This window comes from Condylura cristata, unplaced genomic scaffold (assembly GCF_000260355.1).
Source record: "Condylura cristata isolate star-nosed mole 26May11 unplaced genomic scaffold, ConCri1.0 scaffold00004, whole genome shotgun sequence".
Taxonomy (NCBI): domain Eukaryota; kingdom Metazoa; phylum Chordata; class Mammalia; order Eulipotyphla; family Talpidae; genus Condylura; species Condylura cristata.
Genome location: NW_004567105.1, coordinates 27,411,946 through 27,438,830, shown reverse-complemented (window position 1 = coordinate 27,438,830; position 26,885 = coordinate 27,411,946). Strand labels below are relative to the sequence as shown.

Here is a 26,885-nt window from a genome sequence, read left to right as displayed (position 1 = left end):
TCTGTCTCTGGTGAAGCCTCTCACCGCCCCTGATCCTCTGGCCTGTACCCCAGTTCTGTATGTACAAATAAATAAATCTTTAAAAAAAAAAAATTTAACAGACTATTGGTAATGTCTACTTACTGGAAGTTGTCACCACTATGGAGATTGTTAGCACGTAACAAACCATACAAAGTGACATGTGTGTTCTCTGATGAAATGCTCAGGTCATGTTCTTTTCCTTCCCTGATCATTGTACGTTTAAGAAGACTAGAACACTTCAAGGCCAGCTCCAAAGCATCCATCCAGCATCTTCCTAGAAGAACAGGGATTAATGAGCAATATAAATCAAAGAATGATAAAAACCACTAACTCTCTTAACTTCATAGTGTTAACATTTATTACTACATATACTGTTACTTCGTTGAGAAACATGCATTAGAAAAGTTCATTTGAACATGAAATTGTTAGGATTATGACCTTAAGACAATTTTTTAATTTGTCTACCTAGTTAATGATGCATTTAGTTCTACGTAATGTATGATATAGTACCTCTGTTTCAAAGACCACTCTAAAGATAGATTTAAAATACAGAATAGTTTATAAAATAAACCCTTAAAAATGAAGACCAAAATACACTCCACTAAAACTTGTATTTACCATCTGACTCTGAAGTAGCTCGGATGATCAAATAACTACTGGGCAAGGGCTGAGTTATAGATCCAACTGCTTCACCTTTTGGACCCTTAAAATAAATAAATAAAAGTGAAAATGGTATACGGTAATTATCATGTGATTTCTATGTTATCTATTATTAACTGTAGTAATCTTACTTAGGTATGATTTGTAATATGAAAGCAAACAAACTTTAATTTCGTGCTTCTGGAAAAAGTAAATATTAAATAAAGTTTTCTTCTTTCAACAAATAAGACTTCCTTACCAGAAAACTGAAATTACATTAGCTAAAAATAACTGAATATTGTTCACATATTAGAATGAAGCCTAAAATTTACAGCAAAGATCAAATTTTAACAATTTCCAATTCTACAACTACTACTAGCTAAATACTACATTTCTAGAAACCTAAAGAAATAGCTGAAAATATTCAAGAAAAAGGAGACATGAATTTGAGACAGTCTGGGCAAAGTATAATGGAGGTAAATCTTGTTTATACTTGTTTAAAATACCAAGTATAAAAGTTAATTGTATTTTTCCAGCAACAATAAAGAAAAAGATTACTTTTGTTGTTTGGGGTTATCTATTTTGGAAGCATACTACAACAAGAACTCTACAGTAATTAGTATCACCAAAGATACACTTAGGTGAAACAGTTTATACTTGGAAAGAAAGCCCAAGGACTAAATTTATCATGTAATTTTGATAAAAAAAGTATGATCTTTTAAGTTGTCAGATCAAAGAATTAAATAATTTTAAGAAGCATAAAACATTATTTAAAATAAAAAGGTAGGGAAAAATCAACATGATTTAAACAAATGCTACAATATATACTATCTAATATCCTTATAATTTATGAACCAATTCCTAAAACCAGTATAGAGTAAGACTTAGAGTTTGACTGAGTTACAATTTTGGGGCCATGCCAGAAATATTACTTACTAACCTCTTTAGCCTCAAACCCTTTATCTGTGTATTGGTAAAATATTTTATGCTCATTAAAGGTATGATAATTAAAAGAAGATTCCATGTATAGTAACAAAGAGTTCCCGACAGAAAGAACTCAAAAATATTATTTCCTAATCATAAAACACTAACTTTGAAGCTATTTAACAATGCTTTAAAGTTGGTATTGGGGGGATCCCCTGGTGATGCAAGGAGTAAAGTCTCAGCTCTATGAAGCTATCTTAAGTGCTGCAGCCACTGCAGCACAAGTTCAATTCCCACACCAGGGAGCTGACCAGATGGCACAGCAGACCTCTCCTGTCTTGCCCACTGCTCCCCTCAGTAGTGTATTTTGGTAGATCTGCCTGTTCTGCTCCCCACTCTGTCTCTGGTGAATTCTCTCACTTCTTGCACCTCTGGCCTGCACCCCAACTCTTGTATGCATAGTAAATAGGATCCAGTATTACAAGAAAGTTAATAACTGCAAAATTTAAAATAAAACAATACAAACTGAATCCCTGTGGACAAAAGGGATAAGGTGCAATAAAGTTCCAGAAACATTTTTTGCAGAAATTTTAAGTTAAATCTTATTGATAAAATTTTTGGGTACAGGTTTCATTGTGGCTAGATACAGTGAGGAATAATGTACTTGGAATGAGAAATTTTTAGGATAGAATCATTAGATTGATTTATTAGTTTTACTCATAGATTATCTTCTTTACTTTCTACTTTATAAGCAGGGTTTACTTACCTTAACAGCCCAAATAGACTGCTCCAAAGGATGGAAAAGTTTGAAACAAAAGCCATCCTTTTTTGATGGACGCTCAATGATTTCACAGGCATTCAGAAGGACTGTTCCTACCCACTGACCATTTTTTTGCGTTTTATAGATGAGTAATACCCCAGGTTTCAACACACACCACAACTTGGTCCAGCTCTTTAAAGTACCACGAATCTACAAAGAGATAATTTATTTTATTTCAATGAAAATTACTTTTCAGAATGAAATAAGCTCTGTTTTCATGTTCCACAAAATACAATCAACAACAACAACAAATAAATAATGGCAGATAGGTATGTTCTAATTTAAAATTTTCATAAAATGTAATTTTAGATTTATGTATGAATAGAATCTATATATAAAGGATTAAGTGACAAGTACTTCAAATGCTTATGAAAAGAGATGGCTTCTGTTTCTGAGGAACTTAAAGTCTATAGGAGATTGGAGAAACAGTTTCAAATAATATACTTAGTAAAATAGTTTTCTTTATTTCCCTAACCAGGTCAAGGACATTAAAATAACTTTTGTACTACTGAGATTTTTCTCCCTCTTAGCATTTATCAAAAGGGTAATGTTATCTGTGAAAGTATATGATTATTCTGGTTTTTAAGATCTTTTTCCCTCTCCACATAGCACTCCATCAACAGTGCTGAAAACATTGCTAGCACATACTAGGTATTCCTTAAATATTTGGTGATTGGTAGGAAGAGGGAAGAACCTCTTTCTAGTTACTACAATTACCTTCTCTAAATCACTTTGTTCATAGCACTTACATAAGGCAGGAAAATTTTACAACATAAGTTATAAGAATGTCTCTTTTATCTCATAAAATGTTCCTCATTCTGAGTTTATGTCAAGTCTTTATAACTAGGTTTTCTTTCCAACTTGTATCCCTGTAATCTATTAAAGTTATATCTATGGGGCCCTCCCTGGTGGCGCAGCAGGTTAAAGCACAGCACTAAGAAGCTAAAGCCACCCCACATGAGTTTGATCCCCACCCCGGAGGTGATTCACATGGCACAGCAGACCTCTTCTGACCCGCCTGCTACTACCCTCAGCAATGTACTTCATTCATCTGCCTGTTCTGCTACCCACTCTGTCTCTGGTGAATCCTCTCACTGCCCCTGCATTTCTGGCCTGTACCCCAGTTCTGTATGCATAAATAAATAAATCTTTAAAAAAAATCTATGCAAGTCACTAAATTTACAATATTAAAGGATAATATAACAGATGAAAATTAGGAATAAACTTATTTTTATTTACTGTAAGAATCTTTTTTTTTTTTAAAGATTTGTTTATTTATTCATACAGAACTGTGGTACAGGCCAGAGATGCAGAGGGTGAGAGTATTCACCAGAGACAGAGCGGGAAGCAGAACAGGCTGATCGATGAAGTACACTGCTGAGGGGAGCAGCGGGTGGGTCAGGAGAGGTCTGCCACGCCATGTAGTCACCTCCGGGGCAGGCGGGTGAACTCATGCGGAAGTGGCTTTAGTTTCTCAGTGCAGTGCTTTAACCCGCTGCGCCACAGGGAGGGCCACTGTAAGACAATCTTTTAATGCACTTACATGAACTATGGAATAAATGTGGGAGTCTACAACCACAAATAAGCTTACCACAGTAACTCTAAGCAAGGAAAATTTAGAAAGGAGGAATTTAGGAATGAGGAAAAAACTGTTACAACAACGTATGTAAAAGAGAAGTGGTAGCAGAAGTTACCCTGAGATGATGTTGTAGGTCCTGGAGATTTAACAGAAGTTGAATGCAAATTATCAGAATGAAGCTAACAATTAAAAAGTCAGGGGATGTGCTGGGGATTGGTTAGGGAAATCCAGGGTTATAAAATAAGAATAGCAGCAACTCTGAAAAGCCCAAGTGATACCAAGAGCTGAAAATTCTAAGTTGATCCAATGTCAGTCAGAAGGTGTTTTAAGCACAGCACTGAAGGCCTTGTATTACCTGAAATATCAGGAAATTATCACTACACTTCCATTTAAGAGATCATCTATCACAGATCTCATATGAATTTTAGGTAAGAAGTTATACCAACTCTTGAGGAAAGGGAAAGCTGTAAATGCTGGAGTGATTTTTAAGTAAATACCACACACTAAACTTCCTGGATTCAGAATCTTACTAGAGCATTCTTAAAATGAGCATTAGTCTGGAAGATTCCTACAACAAACATTCTTCAGGTAAGACTGACAGAAAGTATAGGGAGATTAGATCATCAAAAGGAAGGAAAAAACAAATAGTAATAACTAAAGGCCGCACGAAGGTAAGAAGAAACAGAAAATATGCATGTTTTTCTGAAAATGAATGCTTTTCAAATAACTTTGATATTAACTTCGCTTCATACCTTATCATGGAATGTGTACTGAGTCCATAATAATACCAAATGATAATTTAAATAGTAAGCATAACTATTTGCTTCCAGCACAGTGATCAGACTATATAATATCACACAAATCAAAAGGCCTTTCAAAAATAACTGCTGTTTGTATTTGATTTTATTGTCAACAGAGTAAACAATAAGCTTCCTTCTCATTAAGCCTGGAACACAAAAATGGTGAGATACAACTAGTAGTTTCTGGGCCAGCAAAAATTCATCATAGTTGCTTTTGTCCTATAGGCTTTATATAAACTCTAGACGTTCTTAGTCCAGTAGATAAACATTCAGCAAGTTGACTTCAAGATTCAATACAAACTGACCTTCAACCAATCAGCCATAACAATGACAGAAGGATCTGTGATTGTACTGAGTAATTCCTTTGTGGCTCTTTTCTTTTCTTCTCGATAATTCTTCTTTTGTACCTATTTTGTTGAAATAATAGAAAAATTAAATTTTAATACAAATGGGAAATTTATTTGCAATTATTTAGGTCTGTATCATGTAGAATATAAAATGCTAAAACTTTCTGAATTTTAACATGATAAAAGAACTATCTTTTTTGAGAAATATTTAGAGAAGCAAGGTTAGAATTTAGTTTTTCTGATTATTAGTATAGTTCTCTATCTTTTTAAAGAATTTTGCCATTTTTTAAAATTATACATAATACTTGAATGAAATTTCCCAGTAAAAATTAAAAAAACACAAATAAAAGTAGGAGTCATTTATCTAATGACCTTTCCTATTCCAAATTCCAGAATTGACCACTATTAACCTTCTGGAAAATACTATCCTTTCAAGCCTTTTCTAAGTAAAAAACATATATAAATATGTAACTTTTGTGTTTTTTTTTAACACATACAAAAAGTTCCCCCCATTCATGAGCTTCTGGCGTGTTTCCATCAACATATCACATTCCATGCACACATTTTTTTTGCTGCTACATAGGACTTCCAGCATGAATAAAATAATAACAGCTAACATTTACTGGGGTACATTTTGTATGCCAGTCACTGTTCTAAACTCTTTTCATGTATTACCTCATTTAATCTTTACAATAACCTTGAAGAAGGACTATCATTATCCTATAAATCATGCCATTTGCGGCAACATGGATGGAGCTGGAAGGGATTATGCTAAGTGAATAAATCAGAAGGAAAAAGGTAAACACTGAGTAGTTTCAATTAGATACAGAATATAGGGGGGGGAAAGGGGTCAGGAAAAAGATAAAACTGACAAGGTGAGCACAGACCTAGGGTATACAGCAGAGGATGGGGAGAGAAAGCAGTTATACCAGGGGAGGGAAGAGCATAAGGGACTGGAGATGGACCACAGGTGCTGTGGTGATAGGAGAACTACATGGACTACACCTGAGGGGAGAAATGAGATACCAAAATTAACAATGATATAAGAGAATAAATATGTTAAAAAATAAATACAATATTGCTAGTTGTATAAAACAGTAAACAGAATATACACAGATAAAAACTGTGACAATTCTACAGTCAAGCAATTTTAAACTTTTGTTTTTCTTAATATATATATATGAATTGAATATGGGATTGCAAATTAGCACAAGATTATGTATGAAACAAAACTGAGCAAAAGAGGAGACTGGGATCAGAGTCAATTGGAAAAGGTGTGTCTTTTTTTTTCTTTTTTAAAGATTTATTTATTTATTTGTGCACACAGAGCTGGGGCACAGGCCAGAGGCTCAGGGGCGGTGAGAGGCTTCACCAGAGACAGAGTGGGGAGGAGAACAGGCAGATCCACGAAGTACACTGCTGAGGGGAGCAGCGGGCGGGTGAGGAGAGGTCTGCCACGCCATGTGGTCACCTCCAGGGCAGGTGGGAATTGAACTCATGTGGAAGATTTAGCTTCTCAGTACTGTGCTTTAATCCGCTACGCCAACAAGGAGGGCCGGAAAAGGTGTTTCTTGAGCTCCAGGTCCTGGACCATAATGGAAGGCAAGCCCGTGTTGCATATTTGTATTTTTTTTTAACTTATATTGATTTTTTAAAAAGATTTATTTATTTATGCACACAAGAGGGGGCTGTAGGTCAGAGATATGGGGATGAGAGGTGGGGGTGAGCGGATCCATCAGAGACTAGAGGGGGAAGCAGAACAGGTGGGATGACTGAAATACACTGCTGAGGGGAGCAGCCTGTGAGACAGGAGAGGTGTGCTATGCCATATGGATCAGGCTCCTTGGCCTGAGATCAAACTCGTGCCACAGTGGCATGGATACTTCATAATGCTAAGAACCCCTTGTGCCACCAGGGAGGTCGCACCCATGTGGGGATATTTCTTTATTATGTAGGTTAAACAAAATATCTACCTGTGGGACAACTTCAGTTAGCAAACTCTAATTTTAAAGGGCACCAGAGCTTCCCATTAGGTGTTTCACAATACAGTTGCAATACAGTGACATGCCTCACTCAGGTACTACTGCACAGAGGTATCAAGTCCTCAGCCCCACAGCAGGTACTTGAGGCCCGAAGCAGCTCCGCCTCAGTCATCAAACAGCTTTATGAGTGTTCAATGTACCACACGAACGTTAACATTCATTATGTGTGTGTCTGGATATTTTTTTCTTCATTTATGAAAACACATTTACTTATCAACCTACTTTCAAAAGCACATGCAAAGCATAATGTTAGTTACTGCTCATAAATAATTGGGGAAACTAACCTTGAGAGATTCCTTTTTTGTGAGCTTGCTTGAAGCTGAACTGTCCTTTTCCGAGCCATTATAAAGTTTAGATTCAGACTAAAATCATATAGAAATGAACAAAATAATAATAATAATAATTAAAATCTTTAATATATGACACATAAAAATTAACATTAATGCTATGTTTGTGAGATTTTTTTCTAAGTATCACTGTAACTAAGGTAAATGTCCCTTTTCAAATACAAATTTTCCCTATATTGCTGGGTTTAAAAGTAAATCCATGTTAAACCCAAAAATATACAAAACAAATACACAAAATAAAAAATAATCAATCTACCAAGTAAAATTAGATCATTTGTAGTTTTTAAAAAAGATTTATTTATTTATGCATACAGAACTAGGGCACAGGCCAGAGGTGCAGGGGCAGTAAGGGGATTCACCAGAGACAGAGCGGGGAGCAGAAAAGGCAGACTGATGAAGTACACTGCTGAGGGGAGGAGCAGGCGGGTCAGGAGAGGTCTGCCGCGCCATGTGGGTCACCTCTGGGGCTGGGGATTGAACTCGTGCTGAAGTGGCTTTTAGCTACTTAGTGCTGCATTCACCCACTGCACCACCAGGAAAGGCCCCATTTATAATTTTTAAAAAACTTTATTTTCTAATAAGAATAATGAACAGCCACATACCAGAGACATTTTGCAGGGGTGGAGTGGGGAATGGATCAAAAACGGGGGAGAGGGGAGGGAAGTGCACAGGACTATGGTGATGGCACATGGGTGACTCGGGGATGGGAAACCCATGGAGATTACAATTAAGATGGAAAAAAAAATGTACAAAATGATGTAAAAACAAACATATTATTTAAAAAACAAACTATTTTCTAGAGTATTTCTAATAATTATTAAATTATTCTTAGGGAAAAGTCAATAAAGCAATGTAGTTTTTTAATAGTGGAATTATTCTAAATTTAAAAAAAGTGCATTCTAGCAAGTTGCTGCACACACTACCCACTGTTACACTAATGAAAATATAAACATCTTCAAAAACTAGTATTAAACCACTATTCTACAAGTAGGATTTTTTCATACATATTGCATGGCTTAACTGTACCAACAAAAAAATATCCCACAGAAATCTGATAGTATTCATTTTTGCATTTAAAATGCAAAATTTAGAAAAATGTCATTATTTGGGGACAACAATGCTTACCTTGCTCTTTGACATAGAGAGTGAAGATTCATCTTTATTTTGAGAAATGTCTTCCTTCCCTCTTTCAAAACCTTTAAAAAACATTGTCATCTCAGTATTTGTATTCATGGACATAAACAGGCATTTTTATTAATGTTAAAAAACAAACAATATAAGTCATTTAATTTCAAATATACATTATATTTGATGTATATCAGAACAAGAAGCCTAGGCTGTACATATGTTTTAAAAAAGACCTCTAAACGGTTTTAGTGCAGTAATTCTTTAGAATGAATTAGAGGTTATGGAGGTAATGAAGTCTTTTCCTAAACCCACTGATTTCAACCTAAATATCTCTTTTCTGTGCTCTTAGATACACTGCATGATTTCAGGCCTCATGGTACTTTTATTCCAGTGAACTTTTTATCCTAACTGATAAAACCAATCCAACATTTTTCATACCTCTTGCCCAATGTTAAAAACAATTACAGAACTGCTGATAAAAAAGACAGGATATAAATCTGGGTTGAGAAATAGACCTTAAAATAAAAAATCTAATCATGTGCTTTCTGTAAGAATCAAATGAAAAGGCACAGAATATACTTAGTTTAGTACTTTACACACAGAAAACATTCAATTATAGCTAACTTTTTAAATTAAAAATGTCATTATCTATGGCTATATAAATTCTGTAACAATGATCAAAATACATGGATGACACATATTCCTATAGTCATGTAACATACTAATACAGCATGATGCCAAAATCTATTAACAAATTAATGTTACAAGGACATAATTAGAGACAGGTTTATAGTGAGATTTATAGCAGGCATAAAAGAAGCAGTGTACATTTTAATGAGGTTCCATTTTTGAAGACAAGTAATATGGCCTCTTCCCTGTAATTATTTGTTGAGCCTAATAAAAACTTTTATTAAAAGTACGTGCAATTAGGCCCTCTCTGGCGGCGCAGCGGGTTAAAGCACTGCACTAAGAAGCTTAAGCCACTTCTGCATGAGTTCGATTCCCGCCTTCCCTGAAGGAGTGCCACATGGCGAGGCAGACCTCTCCTGACCTGCCCGCTGCTCCCCTCAGCAGTGTACTTCATGGATCTGCCTGTTCTGCTCCCCACTCTGTCTCGGGTGAATCCTCTCACCCCCCGCATCTCTGGCCTGTACCCCAGTTCTATATGAATAAATAAATAAATCTTTAAAAAAAAAAAAGAGTACGTGCAATTATACACAAAGCAGTGGTTAACATATCAGTAGCACCAACACCTCAAACATTTTAAAATCACTTCTAGAATATCAATGATAATATAAATTATACTGTTTGTTATATACTAAGTAAAAACAATTGCATTCCATTTTCTTAATCCAGAAAGTTGACTGAATTTTTTCTGTAATATAAGCAAGGAATCTTCCTCACACACACACACACACACACACACACACACACACACACACACACACACACACACACACCAGTAAGAAGAGTAATCACTCAAACCCAAAAGTAAAAAAACAAAAAATAAAACCACAATTGTTTCATAAATATAACATGAAATTTTAAATGAAAACTAATCAGAATTTGAAACTTTAGTATAAATCAGACCAAAAAGAACACATATTGAAATAAGTAATTCTCAACACTAATGATCATCATAAAACTTCAAAGATCTCAATACATGTAGGAGTATAAAGATCTGTCAAAAAAACACTGTTTTTGATGCTTTTGGAATCAACATAAATTAATTTTTCACACATATTTTTTGTTATTTATTTCTTCTACAATTCTGACCTTTCACTGGTAATCACTCTCCTTTGTCCTGAAGTATGTTTTAGAATTTTCTTTAGTGAGGGTCTCCTGACAGAATTCTTTCAGTTGTTTGTCTCAAATGTCTTTATTTTCCCTTCATTCCTGAAGAATTTTTAGGCATGGAGTTTCAGATTGGCAATATTTATTTTCACCATATTGAAAATACTGTTCCTTTGTTTAGGCTTCTACTGTTTCAGCTAAGAAGTCAGAGAGAGAGCCTTCCCTGGTGGCACAGTGGGTTAAAGCATAGCACTAAAAAAGCTAAAAGCCACTTCAGCATGATGAGTTCGATCCCCGCCCTGGAGGTGATCCACATGGCATGGCAGACCTCTCCTGTCTCACCTGCTGCTGCCCTCAGCAGTGTACTTCGTCAGTACACCTGTTCTGCTCCCCACTCTGTGTCTGGTGAATCCTCTTACCACCCCTGCACCTCTGGCCTGTACCTGAGCTCTGTATTCATAAATAAATAAATCTTAAAAAACAAGTCAGAGGGAAATAACCACTGTTGTGAAGGAAATCTGCTGGGTTTTTTCCCCCTCTGTCTCTTATATGCTTAAGTTTCATTATACTGTATTTAGGTTTCTTTTTGTTTATTCTGCTTGGTATTCACATTTGGCTTTTTGAGAATTCTGTGGATTGGGTTTTTGATTAGTCTTGAAAAGGTATCCATTATATTCAAAGATTTACTCTAGTTCTTTTATGACTAAAAAGAAATACATGAAACTTTTCCCTTTTATTTCCTATCTCTTTTACATTTGTGATCTTTTTGTCTCTCCTTATTGCATACTAGATAATTTCTTCTAAACTGTCTTCCTCTTTGTTAAGTTTGTCTTCATCTATATGTCAAATATATTACATGTTCATTTTTTTTAAGATTTATTTATTTACTTATGCATACAGAACTGGGATACAGGTCAGAGGTGTGGGGGCTGAGCGGACCCGGACCCACTAGACAGAGTGGAGAGCAAAACACGCAGATGTACTGAAATACACTGCTGAGGGGAGCAGTGGGCGAGCCAGGAGAGGTCTGCCACACCATGCACATGGGTCACCTCCGTGGCCAGGGATCAAACTTATGAGGAGTGGCTGTGAGTGCTTCATAATTTTGTGCTTTGACCCCTTGTGCCACCAGGGGGGCCCTCTATTCAAATTGTAATTTTGCTTATCATGTTTTCTTTCATTTTCACTTCACTTCCGGAAAGTTCTACTCTATTACTTCACAATTATGTGGGTTACTATGTATAATTTCTGGTTTTTCAAGTTTGTTTCGAAAGTATGGCTTTCTTTCTTAAACAGCAAACATAAACTTTACAAAAATAATCCAGGGCTCTCCCTAGTGGCACAATGGGTTAAAGCATTGCATAATGAGGTTCTCTGAAGTTATTGCAGCATGAGTTCGATCCCCCACCAGGGAGCTTACCCACATGGCATGGCAGACCTCTCCTGACCGGCCCACTACTCCTCTCTGCAGTGTATTTCATCAGTCTATCTGTTCTGCTCCCTATTCTGTCTCTGGTGAACCTTCTCACCCACCATATCCCAGTTCTGTAAGCATAAATAAATAAATCTTTAAAAAATAATAATAATAATCCATGCTTGAATAATTCTATTACCTGAAAGGCAGTGCAGGGCATTTTCTGTTAGCTACTATTTCGGTTACTTTTCATTCATCTTGTTTTATACCTGGTTATCTTTGACTTATATTTTGATAGTTGACTGAAAATTATTTGAGGTAATAATTTGAAGCCTAGAATAAAAATGTTTTTTTATTCAGAAAAGATCTGTAATTTTCATTACGTCCTTAATGGCGTTTCCCTAAACTACCTAGTTTCTTGTTTACACTACATAAAGTAGCAAGACTATTATTTTTATTGACTCCAAATATATCTTATAAAAGCTCAACAAAAAGCCAAGTCATGATTTAAAACCAGGGAACTGAACTCCATTCTCACACTTCAAAATTTTCAGACAGGTCCCTATATTTTCTTTGGCTACAGAACCTATAATAACAACATGTACTGAATGGATGAATACTCTGAATGATAGGTGACAAATCCTCAATCAACAAACAATTATTAATTCATAAATCATCTCATAAATATTTATAATGTACCTACTATGTGCTATGCAGTGGAGTAGATTTTAGGGATAGAAATATGAAAAGATCCCTATTGTTTTTGCCTCCCTTTCTCCAAAAGGCAATTGTGAGTATTAAATTATTATAAGGTAAGATAATTCCTTATTTTAGATGCAGTGGGCAGCTAAAAGAAAAAAGTAAGGCTACCTGAGTTTAAATAATTGTATTACCATTTACTAGCTATATAACCCTGGACAAGTTACTTCATTCCCAGTGAAGTTTCTCTGTAAGGAAAATATTTGAATTGTAATACTACTGAAGTAAAATTGAAAAAAAATTGCTATTGTATTTTGTTTATAAGGAAAGAAAACATACTCTTCAAAAATGTTTTCAACAGTTAAAACAAATAAAAAAGTTATAGTTTAAACTAGTCAAAAAACAAAACAAAGCTATACCGCTATGTACAACTTTGTTCTAATTCTGAATTATTTGTTTTTTAAGTCTGTCTGTGCTTTTTATTCTAAATATATTTCATTGTGGAAAATCACCATAAACTCACAATAATTTCAATGAATACAGTTGTACATTATAATTTTAACTTTTCATCATGTAATTGTATAGCCATGGTAAAATCCCTTGACTTTCAGGGTCTTCACTCTTCAACTATAAATATATTTTACATTAGATGATCTCTTCTAGAAATACATAAGCTTTACTTTCTCCAGGTAATCCAGTGGAACATTATTACTGAATAAACTGGTATTTTGTACTCAGCTACTAATTTATTAACCAAATACAAATGTTATCATCTGTAAGGTATGCTCTTTTTATATATTGTGATAGTAAATTTGGTTCACTTTTTAGCTATAATAAAAGTTGTATGCTGCTTAGGTCTTGTTAAAATAAGATTATACACACATATATTAAATACAGATTGTGTAGGTATTTACAAAAGACAGCTGATACAGAGTATCAACTATAGAGAGCTAAGTTAAAAATAAGACACTGTACTAAAAGAGATCTTACTAGTCAGACTATACTAAAAAGAAATCAATCTATGCACTAAAGCTTACATATTTTGTCTATAAACTTATTTGCTTAATGTTTATTTATTCCAATTTTTAGTTATTGTTCCTGAGATAGGTCAATGAATATATATTTGAAATTATAACTTAGGTTAAGGAAAGAGAAAGATAAACAGATACAAATTTTTAAAAAACTGCACTGTAGTATCAACTATGAATACAAGGTAACAATACCATCTCCTGTATCACAGCTCACCAGAGAAAAAGGCTATGCCAACACATTTCTTAAGGTAGAAGAGACACACAAAAAATATTTTATCAGGAAAACTAAAATGAGTAAAGGGTTGTGCTCAAAACAGTAAGACAAAGTTGTCTTTAAATATTACTAAAGTAAATCCTCTAGGGATTCAGATAAAGACAAATGCATGTAATTTTTTTTTCAGTACACTAAAATGTCCCAAAAGAATTATTTTTTACTCTAAACTTTAAAATATAATAAAAGGATACTTTTCTCTAATACCAGATTCCATTCTATTGCTTAGCTGGTAACATATTTAAAGAGCTTTTTGTCATGGCTGGTTATAATACAACTGCTGGCCATAGTAAGGGGAAAATGGAAGCAGACATCTCTGAATATGATTTTCTCTGTTTCGATCATTGAAAAACAAAGCTAACCATTTATGTTATCATTTGAGCAAATTAATCCAAAATGACCTTCACTATATTCTTTGACAAGATAAACTGACAATTCTCCTGTAATTATTAGTTAAGTATATCCCCAACTTTAAAAAAGTGAAGCTTTCTATTATTTTCTAGGGTAATATATTTATTCTTTAATAGTTAAGTACAATCATGGCATCAAAATCAGCAATCTTGCTGAAGTAAATGAAAGGAGACAGACAAATATAGTAATGAACTAAGTCTCACTGCAAAAGCAAATAGAGTAAGAAAATTAAAAACTTTCATATGTTGTATTTTCAAAGCCACTTACAACATTTGAGAACATAAGAAAAAAGCATGATAGTAACAGCTGTATTACATTAAAAGGACTAAATACAGATTATGAATTCTAAATCTGTTTAAAGCTTTTGCTACTTGAGGAAACAGTTCAGGATTATGGTTTCCAATTCCTTTGAGAAACACTGTTAGAAAATAAAATGAAATCAGTGAATTTATAATTATTTAACTGCACAGGTGAACAGAGGTGTTTCACTACTTCAAACAAATGCATATATATCACCTATCAAAATGAATATTCACAAAAAGCTAAGAATAACGTTAGTGTAAAAATTGGAAATGTAATTAAAATTTAGCAAAACAGAAGTGTCTGAAAAAAAGAAACAAATGGTTAAAGGAAGCACCCTTTCAGTCAATACTTCTTTGCCATGAGTATCAAATATTTTATTTTAAAGGAAAAATATAACCATAAGAGGTAAGATACAATCACGTAGCAGTGAAAATTGTAAAAGAATTGTCCTATTTAAACAAAAGCAGTTAAGATTTTAAAAGGACTGTTTTTTAAATGAAAAATCTCCAAGAAATTAAGAAAAGAATGCAAGATTAAACAAACAGACCTGGCAATGAAGGAGAAAGTTCATTGTATCCTCCAAATGAAGCATTCCGGACAAGCTTTCGGCCATCAATTCGTGGAGGAAATAAAACAGGCGAAACCACAGTACAAGAAGAAAATCTACGTTGTTGTGAGCTCTCTTCTTTCATGGTTTAGAAGGGCTGTTTAATGTATATGCTCACCCAGAAGGCTAATTAGACCAGACTGGCAATGACAGGCTTTTCTCTCACATCCAAATGTAGCAAAAACCACCAGCACAAACAAAGGACACACACATTTAACAGCAAAGGAGAAGGACCAGAGACTGTCAAATCAGCAATAAACAGATAGTCTCAAAGAGACTGACAGAAAAGGCATTAAGCCACGATGTTGGGTTTTGTTTTTTTTTTTAAATGAACTGATCAACAAGAAATGTATTCCACTAATGTTTTACCATTTTTTCAAACACCAATAATGCCTTGCACTGAACTGCTACTTTAAGAAAACAAAGCAAGATCAATAATTAGAGATCCAGGAAGAAGCAATAAAATCAGTTTCTCTTCTTTTTTCAAAAATAATCCTAATTCTGTATCCATTATGCCCTTGTAGTAATAACCACTCTTCCTACTTCTAACATTTTCCCTTCCAGTTTTTTCTTATTTAAAAATGGATATATATATAACACTATTTTTCTTTTCTGAAGCTCTTAGATTTACATCTTATCCATTGCTTGCCTAAGCCATGATTAATTCATAAGGAAAGATATTCTTTCAAGAACAAATTTATAGATTCCAATAGCTACAGCTAAAGCAGAAAATAAATATTTTTAAGTTTTATGTCTGGCAGGCATGTATGAGTCGTTAAGACAGTGTTAATGCAAGCCAATAAACAATGAAGATTAAAAAGACACTTATAATGCTGTATATTCCAATAGGTATCCACTTGAACTGTTATGGTACCTCTTTTGTTAAATTTAAACATTTCAAAATATATAATTTACCACTGAGTAGTATCATTTAAAACTCTCCCATTTAAAAACAACAATCTTATTATCATAGTAACAAACTGAAATTATCTTTGCTAGGTTAAAACTAAATGATACAATCTTATATTAAATCTAACAGGAAAGTATCTATAGGCAAAACAATACATTGCCATCTTTTCATAGTAATTTTTAAAATTCCAAAGAATTCTCCCCGTTACATTGAAATCCATTAATTTTCTATATCTCAACTGAAATGGAAAAGATATAGTCGACTACTCTGTAACCTACACTGGTTTTTCCAATCACATTTCCTTGTTTCAAACTGGAAACATACCCAGTCAGCTACTGATAGATAGCAAAATTAATTCAACTAACTTAGTGGTTCATTCTAAGATAGTTTCAATCTTACCCTAAGATCTGTTTCCCTCCTCATTATGCACACACCTCAAGGTTGGTTCACTACTCACTACAACAGCATCCCATATAACTTAAATCCTTTACTGAAAGGATACTTAAAGAACAAACTCAAATTTTTGATATAAATATAGTAGATTTTTCCTTGGGTAAAGGCATCTCAAAAACAATTAATGCCAAAAAACAAATATTATATAGTGGATACCAATGACTACAACTGGGTTTTTGCTTTTTGATGGTCCCCCACCACCACCACCTCTTTTCCATGTCATAATATAAATTACCATTAAGTATAACAGAGAATTATAATTCATTTAATGATATTCTGAGGCTTAAGGCATATAGAACATAGTATCATAAAACACATTACAGTGTAAAGGTTAAGCAGATTTTGAAACTGAACCACCAAGTTTCACATCACAGTTCTAGCCTACTGGATGCATTTCAGAAATTAACTTTATTTTCTCTGGATCTGTTTCCTCATCTCTACAATATATTACCTATATTAGGGATTGTTATAAGGCTCAAATTAGAAAATACATTTCAATTCTACAAATGATCTAGTGAGACAGTGGATACTAGGAATATGTAGAGGGCAAAAATGGGGAAGAGAGTGTTACTAGGGAAAGACCAAAGATTCTAAAATATTGATAAGCATGTTTTCTAAACTTGGGATAATACTTATGTTGGTTTTATTAATAATCTGTCAATGACATATATTTATGAACTCTAATATACAGAACACTTCACAATACACACAGACATTTTCTTTTTCAGGCACATGGGAAACACACAACAAATATAATTATCATCATCCAGGGTCTTATTTCAATAATTCAGATAAGTGAGACAGTTAAAAAATAACAAAATATTATTAAACAATGAGCAGAATTTATTTTTCTATCTCTTGAGCCATCTATTGTCCTTTTTTGCACTCATTTGTGTAATCCTAATTCCTATCAGTTATTTCTATCTCTTCTATTCCTAAAGTGTAGGTTTAAAACATCTGGAAATTTAAGAATGCCCAATTTTCTACCTCATATGGTTGATGATGAAATAAATATTGTATTTGTGCAGCTTCACAAACCTTTCATTAACATTCCTTTGTGTTAAAAATTTCTAAATACTTGTTAAATCCAAAAGAATTGATGAAAATACTTGGTAAACTAAACATTACTTCAATTAAAAGTAGAGGGGGAAATACTAGAAGAATACTTCTGAGTACTGGAAATGGTCCATTTACTAGCTATACCCTAAATTCCTCATAATATCATATAGTTAAGAAGGGTAAATATCAATAAAACAACAAAAAACATTTTGATCAACATAAATTATCTTGTAAATGTAAGGTAGTTGAATTTTTTTAGTCTATAATCTAAAGTAAGTCATTATAATGATGTCAAGACAACAAACTGCTGAAAATTAACTTCACAAGGGAAACATACTCTTTTCAACAAAGAAGAACCATCAATTTTAAAAATTTTAAAGGCAATTTGCACCGAATTTAAAAATAAATAATAAATACCTAATTTAAAACCCAAATCTGGATATATTACTCCAAAGGACTAAAGACCTCTTTTAAAAGTATTTAATACACCTTGTGATGTTAATTTAATTTCAGATTTACTTATGCTCACCATGGATTTTAGTTTATTAATTTTAATTTCATGTTATGGATCATACTATGATCAAAGCCTGATTTACCACTCTTGAAAAACTAAAGTATAATCATATTTTCTGTGCCACGCTGAGTAGACTCAACAATGGTAAAGTGTACAGCATAAGCTGAGCACTCTTAAAAAAAATTATCTGGGTCATTTAACATTGGAATCTACCATTTCTCACATTTCACACTCTATAACCGGTATATAAAAACAAAAATTACAAAAAGGATGTGTCGAGATCAAGACAGTTTTGAAAGTTATGTAAGGCATTAATATCAGAAATAGGTTTTGAACTACAGATAAACATAGTTATTTTAGAATGTTTTACAAAAAATAAGTCACCACTCACTGGTAAGTTGAAAAATCAATTCAGTGGGTCACAAATATTTTTAGAAAACAAAATAGAATAGCCAGGCTAAGAAATATCATACTTTAAGCAAAAGACAAGTTGTTTCATGAATCATTTGTTCTAGATGTTTAACATCTGAGTACATATAAACATGCATGCATACATACATACAAATAGATAATGCTTTGGTTAGTAATATATTTCTTACTGTGGTTAGTTCAAAATTGGAAAACACTGACATAAACAACATATTTCTTTTGAAATACCCTAATGTTAAAAGAACAAATTTATAAAATTTTATTATCACCTTGCTGTAGAGATCTAGTGACTCATCCCCATAAAATGGTAGACAAAAGAGAGAGAGGCAAAACCCACAAAAAGCCATAGTTAAAAGGCTCTCTAGATGTTCCTGCTATATGCTGAAAGATAATGTCTGATCGTAATTTTTCTTTCTATAGAGTCAAAGATTAGGACTGGAAAAGGCAATGCACTGTAATAATAGAACTCTAATGAGCTCTCTGGACAACTTCCAGCCTCTTTCTATTTAAAGACAGATCAATGACAAACAGAGTTGATATTGTGAAGTAATTTAATTTGATAGCTGGAATATCTACTTAAATTCTGTAAAGTTCCATAGGCACCCTTATGATAAAATATATTGACTTACATTAGGTAGTGAATTATAAGAGTACTGTTAAGAGCTATATACTTTATCTTGAATCCCAAGATAATAAACCTAGGCTTTAAGAGATTTAAAATATACTTAAAGCAGCAAGAGCAGTTCCAAAAGATCAGTTAAAAAAAAAAATCAAAACAAGCATGGCTGTATTCTGCCCACACATGGAAACATTACCTTATAAAATGAACTAAATACCTGAAGATAATACTATGTAAATTCAACAGTAAGCTCTCTTATAGAATATACAATTCAATGGGCATGTAGTTGGCATGTTGAAGCAGTTCAGGCTTAGCAAGCAAAGGACATGTACAATGAGATAGTTAATTATGACCTTAGTTTTAAAATAAATACAAAAATAAAGCTCTCTGTTAATTTTCCCCCTCCACAGGACAAAGCAGTTTCTTAGCCATAATTAGCAAAATCTCACTAATAGTTATGTGGCTTGAAAAATATGGAAAAAAAAATCATATTATCCTACCCTACATTTTCTCACAAAATAACTCTAGATTCTCTGTATTAAATGTTTTCAACTTAAAAAGGAATACAAATTCACAAGCAAAATTAAAAGGATGGCTTAAGATAATCTCGACTGTACAGTAGGATAGCACTCTCTGGGCCCTCCCTGGTGGCACAACAGGTTAAAGCACAGCACTTCAGAGCTAGCTGCAGCCGCTTCAGCACCAAGTATGATCCCTGACCAGAGAGATGACCCATGTGTTGCGACAGACCTCTCCTGTCTGCTCCGGTCAGCAGTATACTTCATCACTCTACTTGTTCTGCTCCCCATTTCTGTCTGGTGAATCCTCTCACCATCCTGCTCCTCTGGCCTGTACCTTAGTTTTGTATGCATAAATAAATAAAAGAAAAAAGAAGATAGCACTGTTTTTTGAAAGAAGTTTTTATAATTTATATGTATGTGTGTGCTTTATATCTATATGTGTGTATATATGCATGCATACACTTATATAATCATTTAATCAACAGAAATTAATAAGTACCTATTATGTGCTAGGTACTACGTTGGGTACAAGAGAGCCAAGAATATAATAGTCTTTAGTTTCTGCTCTGATTGTTTTTAGTGTGTGTGTGTGAATACATGCTCATTAAAAGTTGACTGAAACTTAGAGTCTGTTCCTACAAAATAAATGTTAAATGAGATGTTTACATTTCAACCTTCCTTCTCGTCAAATATCAGCAGGAAGACTATTATATCATTTTGGTTTGTTTCCTCTTTAATTAAATTCATTTTTTAAGGTAACACTGAATTATTGTTGGTCTTTTGGAATTATAGGACTTACATTTTGGATTTCCTGTTTGGGTATTATAAGGTCTCCTTAATCAGAAGGTTGTTCTCTTTTATCAGTTCTGAGAGTTCTTAGCACTCTCTTTTAATATCTAGTTAAAACTCACCTCTCCATGTCTCAAATACGGACAATTGCAGCAGTAATGGCAAACTGTGTGTCTATAAAGGAATTTACTGGGGAAAAAATTATTCATTAGTGTTTTTAATGTTCATCTTACTGCTTTGTTAAAACTACTTTGTTTAAAAAAAAGTTGCAAGGCCTGGCAAAGTTAAGATAGACTTTTTTTTGTAAAGGTGTTTAAGCAAAGTTAAATTATATATTCTCACTTTTCAATAAATGCTTTCAAAGTATTTCAATTTTCCCGATAGGAGCAGAGAAATAATTGTAGAACACAGACATCACAACACTTCTCAATAGAGATATAGAAGACTATTTATTCTTATTTTTTTAATTTGTCAAGTACTATATTCTTTTATCATTTTAATAGCTCTATAAAGGCAATGGCCCCAAAACAAGGAACTTCATAATAGAAAACAACTGTGTCTTAAGAAATAATTTCAGAAATGTAATTCATTGAGAGGTCAATAGCTCAGAAGAAAATTAGCACAACATAATTTTTTTTGTAAAGACAACAACCTCTTACTATTAATCAAAGCATGACATATAAAAATAATATAGTGGGGGATAAGGGTAAATTCAAGTTGTCTTTCCGGAAAGCAATTTGTATGAAATATAACAATGATACTCAAGAACACATTTATTATGTGTATATAGTCTCATACTGGTGCAGATTTGATACTGAAAATGTCTTACCAAGGAAGGAGGAACTGCTTCGATTCATGGAGGAAACTGAATTCATGGTCTCCTTTTGTTTCTGAATCACTTTAATGAAGATGCTCTGTTAGTCACCTGAGATTATACTAACAAAGTCTACAACTGTCGCCCTGGGGAATGTGGTACTATATCTTCACACTAGCAAACTCTCTGCTAAAGATAATTCCCTTTTACTTTGGAGCTTTCCATCATCATGATGATTAACTTTGTCAGAGTATTCAAGGTGCAAGGACTTTACTGGCTTAAGAGGCTTTACTAAAGGATAAGAGAAACATAATACTAAGAGTCTAGTCTTTTTAAATTCAAGCCTAGATTAATCAAAATCTAGATTCTGGCAAAACTGATTAAGTAGGTAAAACTTTTAGTTTTAAAAGTTTTAAACATTACACATCTAATTTGAAATGGACCTTAAGTTTTGGCAAAGCAACATTTTATACTCTCACAAAGCACAACAACTGAAAGGTGTTCTTTAATAAATAAAAATATATACAAAATAGCTTTTCATGACCAAAGAATAAAAGAGTAATACTATAAGATAAATTAGAGCATCTCATTGCGCTTTCATAACAATCTAAAAAATGATCCAAAGGGAATAGAGTATCCATCCATGAGTTGAGCTATAATTTAGTCTCCAGACTCCTTTGCATTTTTCTTAAACAAAAGTAGAAGGGAAAAGGGACACACAACAGGCCTAATTAATCATAAGTCTTTCTTGATAAACAACTATAATACATTAAAGCTCAAGCCAGTTTTAAAAAATTCCATTCTATTTAAGCGACTGTAATCATAGTTAAGTTTTTTGAAGTAAACTGGCACTTTTTTGAATAGGAAAAAATCTGGCAAATATACAATTTTGTAACAATCTAACTTGCATCATAAACAAAGTGTTTGATAAAACATTATCTTGGTATGTGTTAATCAAACAGTTTCAGAGTGTTCCAATTCTTCCAAAAGAAAAGGAAATCCTAAGATGGTAGAAGTTGTTGACACTACACAAGACAAACTTACAAATTATTTTTCACTAGCTAATTGTCCAACAATAGATGAATGGATGAAGATATGGTATATAAACACAATGGAACTACTCAGTTAAAAAAAATGATCAAATCATGTCATCCAACATGGATGGAACTGGAGGGAATTATGCTAAGCAAAACAAATGAGAAGGAAAAAGACAAATACTAAGTGATTTCCATATGTATAGAATATAAAGGAGACAAAGTAAAAGAAGCAAGCAAACTCCTGGATTCTGACTGCAGACTGAAGTTACTAGAGAGGGAAAGGGGAAGCAAAGAGTAAGGGAGATTCTTGGGACTATGGTGGTTGCTTTTGGTACTCTGGTGGTCGGGATGGTGTAGTAACATGCATTTGAAGAGGTGTGAACCTGTACTCCTAAGCATAAACAGTGCCGTAAACCAATGTTATTGTCACAGTAAATTAAGAAACTATTTTTAAGGGATAATGATCTCCATTAAAATGCTATTAAATCAATATGCTTAAAGACAGGACTGAAACTCAGTCAGAAAACAGGAATGAAGAGAATTTACCATTCTGAAGCAAAGGCAAAATGTACACTTTTAAGATCACATGAAATATTTCAAAACGCTATATTTCACTCCAGTAAAGTAGTTAATTATAGGCTTTTATATAGTCCTGAGTTTCAAGCCTGCTTCTGTCATTTATTAATTTTGTAAGTTTAAACAAATATGTTAGCATCTCTAACCCTCATGTTTTTTACATGTAAAAACAGTGTAATTACGCCTAAATCTAGTGAGATTTTCCAGGAGTTAAATATAACTTTTAGAACAAAAGCCCACTCAGCAAGTGCTCCATATAAGGTGACAACTAGTGAATTGCATGCATTCAGCAAACTTCATCAAAATGTGCCATTTCCCCTCTGCTGCATGGTCATCTGCCCTGTCTTATAAAACTCTCCCTTTAGCAAACACAGGAACAACATTATATATGAAGCTGAAGTGAGCGGAGAGACCCCCAAAACTACATTTATTCCTTAAAAAAGGAGACTGTAAGCTTCACAAGAGCAGGATCAGCACATAACAGGTGCTCAATAGACTTTCAGCCATTAAGCACAAAAAGAACATATTGTCTTCTAAGTTCCATGCCATTGATAAGTTCTAGGGATATTTCAGAGAAGGTGGTAGAGAGGGAGGAGAAACATACGATAAAACTGGAAGAACAGAATAAAATCAGACATACTAAGAACCTTGATTATAAGATGTACAATCTGCAATCAGTGTTCTGTTGGTTTTAATCTGCTGGTCTGAACTTGTAAAGTACACCTCACCCTGGGGATTCTGAAAGGTTGGACTGGGATCTGTAGCTAAGCAAAACTCCATGGTGAATCTAAGACACAGTTAGGCTTGGGAGCCACTGCTCTACACAACATCCAGTCACTGACTTTTTGAGAATGAGAGGGGGCCTAAATGCAGACATCTAGCTTTCAGTTATAAGTTTAGGTAATAGAAGTGGCTCTTAAAATATTTTATTGCTCTTTATTCATATTATTTTCCTCAGAGACCTACTTCAAAGGATTTGCTTATTCTCTGGCCACATACATCAGTAAGAACCCCATCCCCATTATAATCTGACCTCAACATATAACAAAATTTTTTGGTTGGTCGTTTTGTTAAGGTGGATGAACCTCATGGATAGGTGTGCAAGTTCCTAAAAGAAGGCAGGATCCTATGTAACCTTCTATTAGGTATACAATATTGCATGTAGGTATACAATGATAAAGATTTGACCTAAGACAGAGGTAGTGAAAGTGAAGATGAAGAAAGAAATAAGACCCCTGACATTTTGAAACTTCAAGAAAAATTGTTTCTCTTGAAAGACATTTCAAGAAAAAACAAAAAATGTTTTATGTAACCTTATGGTAGAAAAAAAAAGGTTTCTTTAACAGGAAAAAAATGTAACTTATTCATATGGGGAAAATTTATCAAACTGGGATTCAACAAAATTAAAAATATCCACATTCTGCTAGAAACCATTCAGACAATGAAATGCTGAGGCTGAGAGAAAATGCAACAGACACATTTAGCAAAGGATAATACAGAAATCTTAGAGAGCTCCTCAGACTCCTAACTTAGACAAATTAGAAAAATGGAGAAAAATTCTGAACTGAAACTTTAAATATACAAATGTTCAATGAGAAAATAAGTCATTAAGAAAATTAAAATTAAAACCACAATGAAATAACCACTCCAATACATCCTAAAATGCTTAAAATAAAAAAGATCAAGGATATAACACAACTGAAATGTCTACACAATGCTAATGGGTATAAAACTATACAACTACTATCGGAAAGAGTTTGGCCATTCTTACATCAGCATAGGACTTCATAATTGTACTCTTATATATTACTCAAAAGTAATGAAAAAAAATCTTTACGTAAAGCATGATAGAACACAATGAAGTCATATCAAAAGATAGCAGCCTGGCCCTCCCTGGTGGCACAGAGGGTTAAAGTACAGCACAAAGAAGCTTAAGTCACTTTTGCATGAGTTCCATCCCCGCCTGCCCTGGAGGAGATCCACATGGGGAGGCAGACCTCTCCCAACCCGCCCACTGCTGCCCTCAGCAGTGTACTTCGTCGATCTGCCTGTTCTGCACCCCACTCTGTCTCTGGTGAATCCTCTCACCCTCGGCATCTCTGGCCTGTACCCCAGTTCTGTACAAATAAATAAATCTTTTTAAAAAAATTTTTTAATAACAACAATAAAAAGATAGCAGCCAGTATTAAACTTTGAAAAATTTGAGCCTCAAAAAATATATGTACCATACTGGTTGAAACTTAAAGGTAATGATGCCCTGAGTTAATACATGTAAAAAGCAATGAAGAGCCGGCCCTCCCTGGTGGCGCAGCGGGTTAAAGCAAAGCCCTGAGAATCTAAGGCCGCTTCCGCATGAGTTCGATTCCCACCTGCCCCGGAGGTGACCACATGGTGTGGTCCTGACCCACCCGCTGCTCCCCTCAGCAGTGTACTTCGTCGATCTGCCTGTTCTGCTCCCCACTCTATCCCTGGTGAATCCTCTCACCCTCCACATCTCTGGCCTGTACCCCAGTTCTGTATGCACGAATAAAATAAATCTTTAAAAAAAAAAAAAAAACAATGAAGAGCCATACCTTCAAATGTTAGTCATTATTGTCATTAACTTATTGAAACTCGAATTCTTTCCATTCAGAAGATAAAAATAGTGATCAAGAGTGATACGGTAGACATCAAATGAGGTTCTATAGATATTTTAACTCATTTTAAACCTTATAAAAACCTATGAGCTAGTAATACTGTTATCGATTTTACCAATGACTGAAATGTAATGATATTTAAAAAATCAAAGCCGAAAAAATTTGTCTCCCTGGAAATAGACTTTGTATCACCTCTATAATCTAAAACTGTTACTTAGGAGGAAACCATTTCTCCTGTCTTTCCTGTCAAAATTTTACATTTCAACATTTATCAACTACTACCTAGATTATTAAGAGTTCTTCCTTACAGGAAAATTTCAGCAGCAAATGTAAAAAGCATGACTGAATTAGAAAATGTTTTCAACCTTTAATGCTGCAGCTGATTAAATGAAAGTAACCAAACACACTCTAAGGTCACTGACCCAGTTTCTTAAAAAAGCCAAAGGCATCATAGAAAACAAAAGTGAGGATGAGCGTTAGTATTAGAGGAGATATAATGACATAACAACCAAATACAATGTATGAAACTTATTTGAATACTGATCTCAACAAATCTATTGTAAAAAGACCTAGGACAACTGGGGAAATCTGATTGTGTAACAAATATAATTATTAATTTTGTTAGATATAATAAAGGTTTTGTGCTTACAAAAGAAAATATTGATTTTTAGAGATGCAATTAATATACATCATGAGGTCTATCATTTATTCTCAATATTCCATCCCAACTCCCCCAATAATAAAATAATGCAATAAAAAGGATAAGAATTTCTTAAAATCCACATAACGGGTATATTAGTGTTTACTGTCCTATTCTCTGAAAGTCTCTGCTTGTTTGAGAATGTTCATGATAGTTGTAAATGAGGATATATTTAACTACTACTTACTAAATCTTGTTGCTATATTGTTTCAAGTTAAAGAATTCCTCTAAATAATCTAGTATAAGATACAGCAATCAAATAAATCATTATCTACTACAGTCAAAACTCTGGAAAGGAAAAACCAGGTAAGTTGCATCCTTAAAAATGTTATCTTAGTGAAAATTATTTATACCAATATGTACCGGATTTCCATTTTCAGGCTTCAAAAAAGCGGTCTGGCAAAAAATGTTAACTTCTCAAAAATATTTTCAACCATTAAGCAACAAATGTTAATTATTATCTTGCTTGATAAATTTTTCTAGTTCTAACAGTTCCAACAGTGCTATATAAAAATGTCTCCCTCTAACATTTGATTAGAAAAACATTTTTTACTTAAGTAGGAAATAGGCATGTAACTTACTATTTACAAGTTAGTCCTCATTTTCTAAAATGTAATTAAAGTTTAACTTCAAGGATATAAGGTAATAACA

The 26,885-nt window shown here is 33.7% G+C and overlaps 1 protein-coding gene across 8 annotated transcripts in view; it reads right to left on the bottom strand.

The window, feature by feature from the left end:
• The window catches only part of OSBPL8 (oxysterol binding protein-like 8), a 111,198-nt gene that overhangs the window by 29,716 nt on the left and 54,597 nt on the right, over positions 1 to 26,885 (bottom strand). For 7 of the 8 annotated variants that reach the window (XM_012720481.1, XM_004675867.2, XM_012720482.1 and 4 more), the window contains 6 exons: positions 8,645 to 8,715; positions 7,457 to 7,534; positions 5,089 to 5,190; positions 2,351 to 2,554; positions 640 to 724; positions 124 to 295 (listed from right to left, as the gene is read on the bottom strand). In XM_012720481.1, the coding sequence (XP_012575935.1) occupies positions 124 to 295; positions 640 to 724; positions 2,351 to 2,554; positions 5,089 to 5,190; positions 7,457 to 7,534; positions 8,645 to 8,715 (712 nt within the window). Of the gene's footprint in view, positions 1 to 123; positions 296 to 639; positions 725 to 2,350; positions 2,555 to 5,088; positions 5,191 to 7,456; positions 7,535 to 8,644; positions 8,716 to 15,117; positions 15,264 to 26,885 lie in introns of those variants that run through there. The other variant, XM_012720483.1, reaches the window with a different exon arrangement.